Here is a 13,963-nt window from a genome sequence, read left to right on the forward strand (position 1 = left end):
AAGGGCAGCTATGCATCACTCAGGGTTCCACTTCTGCATAGGAGATAAAAAAGAGCTCAGAACCAAATTCACTGCTAAATCATAGTAAGCCATCCTTTCCTTAACTTTCTGGTATAATCCATGTGCTTTGTAAGGGCAGGGGCTGAATTGTGTTTTTCCCTGTATTTTCTGCATGCTTTGCACTGTACCTAGTAATAACAGTAACATTTATTGAGTGCCTACTACATGATAGGCAGTGTGCTAAGCATTCTACATGCATTATTCCCTTTAGCCTTCATAACAACCCTACTGGGTGTGGACTACCATAATCTCCACCAGTACAATATATGTCTATGTACTTTACGGATATGAATGAATGGGTGCGGCAAATACTTCCATATCTTCTTTTATATTTAGGTTATCACATAAACATCTTTAAAAAAATGAAAATTCATATCCTTTGGAGAACAGGCCAGGGAGGTCATAATATACATAGATGTGTTTTATTGGCCCAGAATGCTTTCTCCTTTCTTCATCTTACTGCACTTTGCTCTTTCAGGAACCATGCCTCCTGGACTCTCAAGCTGTACGGTTTGTGCAGGGCTGGACACATACACACACATACACACACACACACACACATACATACAATGTGTGTGCACACACTTGTGTATACATACGCACATATACACACCCCTCTGGGAAGGTCACATGCCCCAGGCCTGACCAATCAACATTTTGCTGATGAAATCAGTTGAGTCCCTGTATTCAGGGCCCAGAATAATCTGAATGCAGTTCTAATCCCAGACTTTTCTGTCATAGAAGTCAATATATTTTCTTTTATATTTAAGTCAGTTTGCATTGAGTTTTCAGTCACTTTCAACCAAAGAACCCTAACTAATAGAGAAAATAAGTTTTTTTTTAAAGTGAATATAGGACTTCCACTCAGGGCAGTATGAAAGATTTAAAATATCTGGGAACGCCTCTTGGTAAAGGACACCCAAAAAATTCTTGATAAAATACTTTAAAAAAATCTTTTAAATGCATGGATCAGCTTACAAAAAAGTAAAAGAAGTCCTCGGAGTACAGGAAAAACAAGGAAATCTATGAACCTGGATATTAGAGGTATCAGACAGAGCATAAAATAACTATGCTTACTATGCTTAAATAAATAAAAGAGGACCTCAAATGAATGACAAAGAAACAAGAATGACAGGCAAATTTAACTCAGTATAGACATCTCACAGCAATGGAGCAAGCCAGGGGACAGTGGAATACTATCTTCAAATGCCAAACTATCAACCTGGAATTATATACCCAACCAAACTATTTTTTGAGAACAAGAGCAAAATAAAAACATTTTCAGATAAATAAAACTGAGTGTTTACAACAATAACCTTGTCTACAGCAAGAAATACATGATATATTTCAGGAAGAAGAAAAGAATCCCAGAAAGATATCTGAGATCCAAAGATGACCATTCAGGAAAGAATGATGGGAAGAGAAAATGGTAAACGTGTGGATAAATGTAAACAAATACTGCATTTTTAAAAATGTCTAATGTGTTGGTTTAAAAAGCAAGACAGAATTAAAATAGTGGAGTAAAATGACATACAAATTGGGAAAGAAGGTGATCAATGTTAAAGCATTCTAGGATCCATAGTTATTGATTAACTTTAGACTTTTTTCAGTTAAATATATACTTTCAAATTATACCACTAAAGATTGGAAATAGATAACTGCCAAATTAATAGAGAGAGAAAAATGGAACCAGAAGGTTCTATCAATTCAAAAAGCAGTATGGAAAAAAGGGGAAAAAACATAGAAAAAGCATAACAAATAGAAAGCATAAGTAAGATGGCATAATCAAACACTAAAGTATCAGTAAGCACAGTAAGTATAAATGGACATAACTATCTAGTTAAAGTCAAAGACTGTCAGTCTGGATTTTTTTTTTTTTTTAATGACAACACAAAATCCAGCAACATGCTAATTAGAGACATGCCTAAAAGCTAAGGTCACAGAAGAAGTGAAAGTAAAAGGATGGGAGAAGGTATCATGACAACTCTAATCAAAAGGAACATGTTCTGTAGACTTAAAGTACTGATTCAAAGAAAGGACGCCACTCTGACAACCACAAGATGGGTCTAGTAAAAACTAATAAAATAGCCTCAGTTTACAACCTTGTTGGGGAAGCAAAGAAACAGAGTCTAATCTCCACACCATGTGTGATGTTTCTCCAAAGGTAATGTTAAGAGAACAGACAAGCAGGCTACCTCTCTGCAAAAAGAGAAATCTTAACCAACTCCCTCCTGCCAACCCCAGCAAGACACAAACACTTTCTTTTGCTGAATTACCTATTTAGAGCTATTTTGAGACACTTTGCCATCCTAGCACCCAAGTCCTAGTCCTTAAACTCGGATACACACTCTGCAACTATAGCACTAATACGGCTAAAACCAGAGCAAGCGTTCAGGAAATGCAAACACCTGTGTGTATTATTTATACACTTTTCTAACCAGCGGTTCACAACTCCTTGGCAGTGGCAGAGAACAGCTGATGGTCACATGCGTGGCATCCCCATACATGTGCGGTGGAAATGCACAGCCCCAAGGGCGCTGTCACTCCACCTTTCTCTCCTGCTAAAGAGGTCAGAATGCAAATGAGAATAACAGTATAGGATTATCTCAAGGCTTCCCTTATCTATGAAAACTAAAACTTCCTGTAAGTATTGGTGCATGATTAGCCACCATCCACTTGTGACACACCTTGTAACTGACTGTGATGTCACCACTAGTTTCATCTGCATTTGACCTGTTATCAGTCCCCACTTTGTCTAATTCTGGTATTCTCCCACACCTTCAAAAGCACCCACCCTTAATCTTCGGAGTGAGAAATCCACAGGCTCTAAGCCAGTAGCTTTCAACACTAGTTGCACGTCAGCCTCAGCCTAGGCCCTACCCACCAAAACTCTATTTAATCATTCTGGGGAAGATCCCTCACATAATTTTTCAAAGTTCCCCAAGGCCACAAACCCAGCTATCTGGCTCCCCACTTTGGCCTGCTGCCATCTCACAGTGAAAGTTTCCTCTCCTTGCTAGGCTCAAATGAGACGGTATTTGTGAAAGAGTTTTGCAAACCCTATACTTACTATACTACCATGTAAGAATTCCTTGTCATCCTCCTCCCCCTCCTCCTTTCCCTCCTCGATTCAGTGCCGTAACTAATACAAAAAAAGCGATGCACTAACCTACTGGCATGTGAATTATTAGCCTCACAGAAGGGCCAGGGTCCACACCAAGTCTTGAGGAATTAGAGCCAATACTTCAAAGTGTCTCTATTAGCTACCAAGGCTTGCAGATGCCAGAAGAACCAAGCCAAACAGTCCCTTGCCTGTGATAACACATTTATCCCCTATAGTGCAAAGAATTTGGTTAAAAACATGTGTGGGCCTTTGTACATACTCATGTCTGAATATGTTCTCACCCACTTACCCGTGTGTATCTTTTTCAGAATCTATTTCTATACCTGGAAAAGTCTAGAAGGATACACAGCAAAATGTTAATAGTGGTTCTTCCCAGGATGGTAGGTTTATGGATGATTTTTCTTTCTTTCTTTCTTTCTTTTGCTTCTCTGTATATGCAAACTTTTCTAGAGTGAACATGTATTGCTCTTATAATTAAAATTAATAGATTAATAATTGCCTCCATCTCGAAAGAGAGGAGGGAATAAAAGATCTGGTTTCTAGATCAGCTCTGCCCCAGATCTGTGTATTACCTTGGGGGCATGGCTTTTCCTCTCTGGTTAGACTGGATGCTCCCTCAGGACCTTCCCTCCTATGACATTCAAGGATCCTAACCACACCTTTGCTTATTAATTAGTTCCAACCCTCCCCGTCACCCAGGACCCCGACTGTGAACTCAATCTGCCATTCTGGTTTCTCAGGCTAAATCTCAAGACCTTATTAGGTCCTCACGCCCATATGAACTATAATAAAAGTGAGTCTTCGTGAAAGGCCTGGACGCTACTGGCTACATCTAAGTTATACCTCAAGGCCTGGCTGGGCTGAGACCGACACAGATGGAGCTCACCTTTCTCTCTAGACAAGAATGACCCAACAGGCCTTGCTGCAGGAATTAAAGGCAGGAGGCATTCACACTCCTTATCACGCTGGGTTTGGATTAACTTCCCAGGGTCATTGCAATAGCAGGATCTATAAGCAAATCCTGATAGGACACAGGGCAGCTGTGTCGCCATGGAGATGGGACACCATAAGCCCCACAGGTCATCCACAGTGTTTCAAAGAGACTTCACAACCTGGGACAACAGAGGAAGTTGGAACCCGGAAAAGAAAAACTTTATGACCAATCCCTGGATGACTCTTAAAAGCAACCTCCTGACTGTATTGTTGGCAACAGGGAAGGCAGGAAAAACTAATAAGAACTGAGTACACAGTGTGTTCCCAGGTGTTAGGTGTTTTATTAACTCCTAGGTTGTGTTATTTCTACTCATCCCCTATTTTGCCGATAGGGAAATTGAGGCTGAGAGGCTAGATTAATTGCCCAACATCACAGAGCTGATGAGCAAAAGAGCCACGATTTTATTTCACATGAGCTGGGTCTGAACCCTGAGTCTGACCTGAAAGCTTCCCCTAGACCTTGCCTCAGTGCGCACCCTTGGCGTTTCAAGGAGATAAACATATATTCAGCCATTTGGCTGAAGAGGAGGAACTGCCATCAACCCCAACAAACAAAGCTCGACTCGAAAAGATAAACAGTGAAAATGCCTAAGGTAAACGCATAGGCTAGGCATGAGCAGATCCTGAAAAACAGCAGAGACAGTGAGGTGCAAATCCATTCAAACTCTGCCAGTGAGGGCAGAGGTGGGGCCTCCTCCTGCAGACATTCATGCTCTCTCTGACCAAGGATGCACAGAGCAGTTGCCTAAAATCCTGAAATCAGCACAGTACCATGGGGGCCAGGAGGGTCACAGTCCCCCAAGGCCAGTTCCACCACTTTCCAGCTGTGGGGCCTTGGGTGAGTCACCTGACCTCTCTGGGCCAATTTCCACACCTGTAAAACAGGAGGGACAAGGAGCAGGGAGGAGTGGCAGATGCCTGGTACATACAGGAGGCTGCCCACTTGGCTCCAGAACCCCCTCTCTGAGCCCTCTTTCCCTCAAAGTCTTTAAGGAGGGGGCTCCAGCAGGGACCTGGAAGATCCCTACCGAAAGAGGAAAGGAGACAGAAGGCCAGGAGGGCCATCCTCCACCTGCCAGCTTGTTCCCTTCTTACCTAAGCAGTGGTACAACCCCTCCAGACAGCAGCTCCAACAGGAATTAGGCCTCTGACCACACAGGTTCCAGGACTGTGTCACCCACAGGAGTGAGCTCTGCTGGACCACAGCCAGAAGGAGCCCTTCCCAGCAGCCGCTCCTTCCTGACTTCCTCCACTTCAAGGTCAGGAATCCAACTCCCAGAGAGAGGGCAAGGAGGCTTGCGGCTTCCGACTTGCCCTTCCAGGAGCCTTTCATCTCACCTGCCCGGCGGGCCCTCCCCTCCTGGTTGATTCATGGGCCCTGGTGCACACAGGTGCACACAAGTAAGTGAATGAAGCCTGTCTCGAACCCCACAGGTCCTTAGCTTCGCCAAAGCAGGACGTTACAGGCGTAACTGGACTGGGGGTGCCTTTGGACCCAGGAAGGGCACCCAAAGGGTCTCATCTGAAACCTGTCTGCAGATTTGTCAATTTCTGAGATTTTTCTATTTTCATTTTTTAAATCTTTCTCCCCCACCCCGCAGTATGAACACTTTCACTGCCCACTTCCGAGTGACTCAATAAGACGCGAGAGCCCCAGGTCTTTCGAGACCCCGGTTCCACCTTGCCACTTCACAGCTGCAGAAACTGAGGCCCGGGGACTCCGAGGGCGGTGCTTCTCCCACCACCTGGGGACTCACAGAGGGTTCCAGCGCTCGGGCAGGCGGCGGTGCAGCGAGATGCGGTCGCTGAGGTAGATGTTTATCTGGTGCAGCCGCACGCTCTCCTCCTGCAGCCGCAGCTCTTCGCCCTGCAGCTGCAGCCGCACTGCCTCGCCTCGCGCGCCCAGAGCGTCCTCCCGCACCGGCGGCCGCGCCAGAACCGGGTCTCGCCGCCCGGAGCGCGGGGTGCGTGGGAGTCCCGGCTCGGCCATTCCGGCCCCGCGCCGCGCCCGCAGCACCGAGCCCAGTCCAGCCAGCGCCAGCAACGCCAGCAGTGCCAGCAGCGCCTCCCGGCCGCGCCGCAGCCCTCGCGGGCAGCGCCTCCACGCCGCGCGCCCCAACATGCGCCCCCCAGCTGCGCCCAGCGCCCGGCGCGCCCCGAGGCGGTGGCGCAGCCCGCGACCCGGATCCCGGAACCGGCGCGCCGCCCCGCCCCCGGCCCGCCCCACCTGCGCCCCGCCCCCTTCCCGCCCCGCCTGCCCGCCGAGGGGGCGAACTGTTACAGGGTCCCCACGAGGGCTCGCTGAGACATGCACCTTCTTGGTGGGCTGTGTGCTTTATTAAAAAGGTAACGGCCGTAAAACCCTCAGCTCAGCGCCTGTCAAGTCGTAAGCGCTCCGTAAATGTTGGCCGAACGCGCTGTGCAGGGCGCTATGAATTTCACTGCCATTATCTCATCTGACCCCTACACAGTCCAATAAGAGAGGTACATTTTACAGATGAGGAGACTGGGGCACAGTGAGGCTAATTTACACCGGGCTATCTCATGGAGGCCTGCAGGCATACCGACCTAAGACATACTGCTCGGATCCCTTGAATAAGAAACCCTCCTCTGGCTCCCTATTAGTCGGTAATCTGTTTCTTATTCCTCACTTTACAGACGCCTCCAAGAAACCTATCAAAGAAATGAACTATCCTCTCAGAAAAACACACGCAAACACACCCATGATTGCACATACCCCAGGCCATCCCCTCATGTTAAGTAGCCCGGGTCTTGGCTAGAGGTTTCCTCTGGGAGGATTGGGAGAATGAGGAAGCCACAGGGGTGCCGGAAATATTTAATAGGGTCCAGACTAGAGTGAGGCATGAGGCTCTCTCCAAGGCGGAAAATTGAAGTGTGGGCCAAATAAGCCTCAGTAATCAAAATAAACAATATTTTCAAAATCAAAATGAATGCAAAAAATCCATGACAACAAAATACCAAAATTTTAAAGGCAGAATCTGACCCTGTGCTTGCACAGCTCACTTCACTCACCTCACCCTAATCCCAGACCTGATTCTATATCTTGATTTTAGTGAGGATTACATGGATAAATACATATGTAAAAATTCATCGAGTTCTTTAAAACCCATGCACTTGACTTATGAAAGTTATATCTCAATTTTTAAAAAGCAAAAAATAAAGAAGTAAAAGAACAAAGAATAAAAAAAGAAGAACCCCTAGCCTCCAGGACAAGTGCTGAAGTCCTCAGCTTGACAGGAGAGACCCCCAGAATGTGACTCCAAATTCTGTAATGCCTATCCCCAGCCACTGGGGGATAGGGGAGGCACAGTTTCACTCCAGGCCTTTGCATAGGCTGTTCTCTCTGCTGGAAATGCCATTCCCCACCTAGCAAACTCCTACCCATCCTTCAAGGCCCTGCCAAAAGCCACCTCCTCCATGAAGCCTTCAGCAATTCCATCGTTTTTTAGGTAAACGTATTTAAAGATCACATCATCCTTTTGTGTATTAGTCAGGGTTCCACAAGAGAAATAAAAGCAGGAAGAGATATATTAAGAGATTTACTGCAAGAAATTGGCTTATACAATTGCAGAGACTGGTTAAGCAAGTCGAAAATCTATAGGGCAGGTCATCAGGAAGGACAGGCTGAAAGTCTCTGACACAAGCAGAAGCTGCAATCCACAGGCAGAATTTCTTATTTTCTAGGGCAATCTCAGTTCTGCTCTTTAGGACTTGAACTGATTAAATCAGGCCCACCTAAACAATCTCCTTCCTTAAAGTCAGCTGATTGTAAATGTTAACCATATCTACAAAATACCTTCATGGCAACATCTACATTAGTGTTTGATTGAATAACTGAGGATTAAAGCCTAGCCAAGCTGACATATCAAACTGAGCATGTCTATTAGTTTCTGAGAACTGCCATAACAAAGTACCACAAACTAGGTGGCTAAAAACAACAGAAATTTATTCTCTCACAGTTCTGGAGGCAATAAGTGTTATTAGCAGAGCCACATTCTCCCTGGAGGCTCCAGGGGAGAATCTGTTCCATACCTTTCTCTTAGTTACTGGTGTCGCCAGCAATCCTTGACATTCCTTGACTTGCAGATGCATCACTCCAATCTCTGCCTCCATGGTCATATGACATTCTTCTAGTGCGTTTGTCTCTGTGTCCCTTCTACTCTTCTTCTAAGGGCGCTGGTCATTGGATTTGGGCCACTCTAATGATCTCATCATAACTTGATTACATCAACAAAGACCCTATTCCCAAATAAGGTAACATTCATAGGTATCAAGGATTAGGACTTCAACAGATCTTTTGGGGGGACACAATTCAATCCATATCACCATCATACTTTGTTACAGCCCTTGCTATATTAGGTTGTGTTTAATTCATACCCTGGCCTTGTGAAAAAAAAAAAAAAAAAAAGACTGTAAAGGACTAAGAGTATGCGCTGTGGTCACCTTATGATCCCAGAAGTTGGTTCAGTGTCAGACACAGTAAGTGCTCAATTCATGGCTGGCTTTGTGTCTCACACTCACTTACGTAGGCACCTGTTTGAACTCAGTGGGGAAGTACCTGATGGAGGGCACAGCCTGGTTAAGTGCAGAGAAAAGTTACTCCCAAAAGGTAACAAACATGAATTCTTTAGGTCTTCTTGCTGGAAGAGCCTCAGCAACTCAGTCTGGACGTTTTCAAAATCCGCTCCTAGAAATCCCAAGGGAAAACCATCCAGGAAAGTAAAAAGGAGGCTGACTGGACAGGGCTCCAGTTATTCTCCCTGAAACCAGAGCATTGACACATTTATTTGCTTAATCCTTTTGAGCTTCCTTATTAGATTGTCGCAGTCTCGTGTCTGATTACCAGAGGACTTGGTAACCAGGCCAAAGGAAGTATGTTGTCCAGGTCCACAGCTGATCAGTAGCAGAACAGGAAATAGAACAGAACAAAAAGGTATGGTACAAACTGCTAGATGTCTGCCAATATCCAATCTTCTCTTTTTCCTTCTCTAGAATCCTTTTTTAAAAAATGTGTTTGTGGGCTTCCCTGGTAGCGCAGTGGTTGAGAATCTGCCTGCCAATGCAGGGGACATGGGTTCGAGCCCTGGTCTGGGAGGATCCCGCATGCTGCGGAGCAGCTGGGCCCGTGAGTCACAATTACTGAGCCTGCGCGTCTGGAGCCTGTACTCCGCAGCGGGAGAGGCCGCGATGGTGAAAGGCCCACGCACCGCGATGAAGAGTGGCCCCCACTTGCCACAACTAGAGAAAGCCCTCGCACAGAAACGAAGACCCAACACAGCCATAAATAAATAAAAATATAAATAAATTTTAAAAAATGTGTTAGTTTCTCTGGACCCACTGTCTTCCAAAATAAAGACTATATTTCCCAACCCTCCTTGCAACTAGGCATGGCCAAGTGACTAAGTGTGCCACCAATGGGCTATAAGTGGTGGTGTCAAATGGGGCTTCTGAGTAATGGCCTTAAAGGAAACTTCCTTACCTTTCCTTCTTGCTCGCTGGATTGTGGCTATAAAGACTGGAGCTCAAGCAACCACCTTGGGTCATGCACTGAGAATGGTGAAACACCATGGCAGAAGGAGTCCATTTCCCTAACATTGTGGACACTGAACCAGTCCTGCTGGCCTCCTTCCAGGCTTTGTTTATGTGAGAGAGAAATAAACTTCTATCTCATTGAAGCCACTGTTTCTATGGGTTTTCTGTCTTAGGCAGCCAAGTCTAATCCTCACTGATACAGATGATTAATTGCAAGAGAATTCTCCCCAAATCTGACTCTGATGGTACGGTGATTTTAAAACCAGGCTGCAAATTCTTTGATAACTCCCTTCCCTTGAAACAAGGTAGACTTCTAACTGCTTCAACCAACAGAATATGGTAGAAGTGAAGTCCTGTGGCTTCTAAGGCTAGGTATAAAAGGCCATGAAGCTTCCACCTTGTTCACGGGACCACTGTTCTCAGAGCCTTGAGCTGCCAGGAAAGAAATCTGATGATCCTGATGCCATCATGCCAGAGAAGCCACAGGCAGACATACAGTCAACAGGGTCAGCTGAGCCCAACCTTCAGCCACCCTAGACAGCCCAGGCATCAGACAGGTGAGTGAAGAAGCCACCTTGGAAGTGGCTCCTCCCCAGTCATTCAAGTCGTCTCAGCTATGGCCCCAGACATCACAGAACAGAGAGGTGCTGTCTTCAAATCCCTGACCCACAGAACCCATGAACATAATAAGATGATTGTTGTTTTACACCATGACGTTTTGGGATGGTTTGTAACACAGCAGTAGATAACTGGAACAAATGGATGATTTTAATCAACATATTTCAAGAGGAAATATTATTGAGCATCTAAACATGTGCCAGGTACTGTGCTACGGACTAGGCAAACTACAATGAGCAAGTGTCGATGATAAACAAAGCCGGACACTAGTTAAATGGGAAAGATAGATTTGAATCAGTAACACACCATTTCAATAGGGAAGGAGGTCCAGTATGAACTGATTCAACTTTGATTGGCACAGGGGTAACTGGGAGTTTTAAGTAGAGTTGAGGAAACGAAAAATTACAAAGGATTGGTCAGCATAAATGCTGATTAGCCCAGACATGTCTGTCGGCTTGCAATCATCGAAGTCAGGATTCTATCCTCCCACCGAGACTGGCAGACGGAGGCCCTATCCTTCCTGACGATCGCATTTTAAAGGAATGACTGGGACTTCCCTGGTGGTGCAGTGGTTAAGAATCCACCTACCAATGCAGGGGGGACATGGGTTCGAGCCCTGGTGCGGGAAGATCCCACATGCCGCAGAGCAGCTAAGCCCGTGCGCCACAACTAATGAGCCTGCGCTCTAGAGCCCGCGAGCCACAACTACTGAAGCCCGCGCGCCTAGAGCCCATGCGCCACAACAAGAGAAGCCACCTCAATGAGAAGCCCGCGCACTGCAACGAAGAGTAGCTCCCGCTCGCCACAACTAAAGAAAGCCCGCGCACAGCAACGAAAACCCAACGCAGCCAAAAATAAATAAATTTAAATAAATAAATAGAGGAGTGACTTTCAGGTCCTTGAGAAAGATACTCCTGAACTGTAGGAGATACATACACATCTCAAACGGACAGAGAAAGGATTCACAATTGTAAGCCCTTTTTAGTAAATGTTCTTAAAAAGGGTGGTCAGGGGCCTCTGGTTAGGTGTTGGACAGAGCAAACAGCAAATTCTTTGGGTAGTCTTCAGCTTTCTCAGGCAGGCACTTAAGGGGTGCTAGCGTCACAGTCTTGGAAACTATGTTAGTGTTTAAGTCTTTTAATGTGAGGGGAGGTGGGTGGATGAAATCATTTGTGTTGAGAGTCTGTAGTTTTTACAGGCCAAGGTTGAGCCCTAGTCAAGATGAAAGCTCAGAGGAACCTGTCTAGAGTCTGGTCAAGGAGAGAATCTTTGTCACAAGACAGATACTTTTGGCATCATGGTGCTGAGAGTGTAATGGAATGGACAGGTAATAAAAAGATAACTTATTAGAGTTGTGATAAGTATTTTGAAGAAGAATTGCAGGGTGGTAAAAGGACTTATACTAGTAGAACCTGGTTTAGTTTAGGGGTTTAGGAAGGTTTCTCTGAAGAAGTTATGTTTACACGGATACCTGGATGTTAAAGTGAGATCAGTGATTTGAAATCATATTTTAGGTTAATCTGGAACTCCCTCTGCTGCTGCCCAGCTCAGGGAAATGAATAGTTTTGTATCTCCTGTAGAAAGATAATGTGTAAACTGGGAAGCTAGTCCAAAGCTTTTTATCAAATATTCTCTATTTTCAAAGGGACCACAGCCCAAAAGTTCAGAAGCATAAGTCTGGTCTGATTCTCTCATTTTACAGATGGGGAGCCTGAGACACAGAGTGGGGAGGCGGTCTCGAACAAGTTGGTGGCTCAGGCAGAGTAGGATCTAACTTGCCATCTGCTTCAATTCACAGCCTCTGGTTACTGGCCTCCCTGGAGGATATGGCCCTTCCATGAGCAGCTCCCCCAGGGCTCCAGGAGGGGGATGGGGTTTGGGGTAAACCATGCAAAGCAGCTCCTACCCAGAACTGCTGCTGCTATCAGACTAGTGGGAGGTGACTCCATGCACAAAAGAGAGTCCACTGGTTGGTGCTGGAAGGCAGGTGTGATAGGAAAGGCTTGGAGCTGTGTCTTTTGGCCTCTGTCCAAACACCCAACACATTTAAGATCTGTCAGATTAGAAAACAGACAAGGATTACAACTTGGATCGGCTTACCAAATTGGAATGCTTCCCAACAGAGGCTCAGTTGCAGAGAAAAGAGTGATGGAATTAGGCCTTACAAGACCTGGGTTCAAGTCCCAGGTAATGGATACAAGCTGTCACTTATTGAGCACCTATATGTGCTGTAAACTGCTATCATCTCACTTTACCCCCTGACAATCTTGCAAGGTTTCTTCTCTGAGGAAACTTGGGCTCAGAGAAGTGAGGTGGTTTATCCACAACATACAACACAACATACAACATACACACAACATACAAGGTCACACAACATACAAGGGGCAGAACAAGTATCTGAGCCCAGGTCTCCTGACCCCTAGTTCAGGATTTCCCACCACACACCTCAATGGCAGGCTGCTGTGAGACCAAAGACCAAAGACAGCTTAGCCTCGTGGGTAAGAACACAGCCTTGCAGCCCGCTTGCCTGAGCTCAAACCCCAGCCCCATCACAGATTGCTGTGCAGCCTTAGGCAAGTCACTTAACCTCTTTCAACGCAGTGTGCTCATGTATAAAATGGTGGTGATAATAACAGTACCTGAGTAGGGTTTGGGGACGGATTGAGTGATGTAGTCCACACAGACAGCCTCCCTGGACACAAAGCAGGGTGGAAAGAGCTTCTGCAAGGGCAAATGGAAGATGCCTAGTGCTTTGCTACTCAAAGTGTGGTTCTTAGACCAGCAGCATTGGTACCACCTGGGAGCTATTGGAACTACAACAGTTTGTTAACAGAGGTAAAGTAACGAGTTACTCTGCTTACCCAGAGTAAGTACTATGTAAATGTTATTAATGATGATAAGTTGGCATCCATAGAGGGCAAATCCAGCTGGGACCTTAATTCTTTTCATACCTCTTCCCAAATTGACTAACTTGTCCTCTCCTTGGGTTTCTTGTTAGTTTGAGGAGATAATTTGTTCTTTGACCACACCATCTCATCTGCTGCTCAAGCAACAAATAGATTTCTGTAGAAGGCACTTTTGATTTGTCATATTAGCTCCCTTCACAGGGGATCATTACATCCCTTTTAGAGCCTTATAAGTTATACGGTGGTGGTACTTCAAACATTAGTGGGTAAAAGATGGCTGATTCAATTAATGATTGGGGCAACTTGATAAACATTTGGGAAAATAAAGTTAAATGCCAACCTCACACCTTACACCAAAATAAATTCCAAATGATCTAGAAATGTCAAAGTAAAAAAAGAAAAGGACTTCTCTGGTGGCGCAGTGGTTAAGAATCCGTCTGCCAACGCAGGAGACACAGGTTCGAGTCCTGGTCCGGGAAGATTCCACATGCCGTGGAGCAACTAAGCCCGTGCACCACAACTACTGAGCCTGTGCTCTAGACCCCCGTGAGCCACAGCTACTGAGTCCATGTGCCACAACTATTGAAGCCCGTGCACTCTAGGGCCTACAACAAGAGAAGCCACCACAATGAGAAGCCTGCACACCACAACGAAGAGTAGCCCCCCCTTGCCGCAACTAGAGAAAGCCCGTGCGCAGCAACAAAGACCC

The 13,963-nt window shown here is 45.7% G+C and overlaps 1 protein-coding gene across 3 annotated transcripts in view; it reads right to left on the bottom strand.

Moving 5' to 3' along the window:
- Positions 1-6,393, bottom strand: part of GALNT12 (polypeptide N-acetylgalactosaminyltransferase 12) — an 80,114-nt gene extending 73,721 nt beyond the window's left edge. Inside the window, exon 1 of one of the 3 annotated variants that reach the window (XR_014265517.1) lies at positions 5,935-6,393. Coding sequence is in view for 2 of the 3 variants with exons in the window: in XM_082468669.1 (XP_082324795.1) it covers positions 5,935-6,299 (365 nt within the window). In the remaining variant the exon portion in view is untranslated. The remainder of the gene's footprint in view (positions 1-5,934) is intronic. The other 2 variants (XM_082468669.1, XM_082468668.1) reach the window with 2 other exon arrangements.
- Between the last annotated feature and the right edge of the window lie 7,570 nt (positions 6,394-13,963).

Source organism: Balaenoptera physalus (assembly GCF_965194825.1).
Source record: "Balaenoptera physalus genome assembly, chromosome: 7".
In the NCBI taxonomy this organism is placed as follows: domain Eukaryota; kingdom Metazoa; phylum Chordata; class Mammalia; order Artiodactyla; family Balaenopteridae; genus Balaenoptera; species Balaenoptera physalus.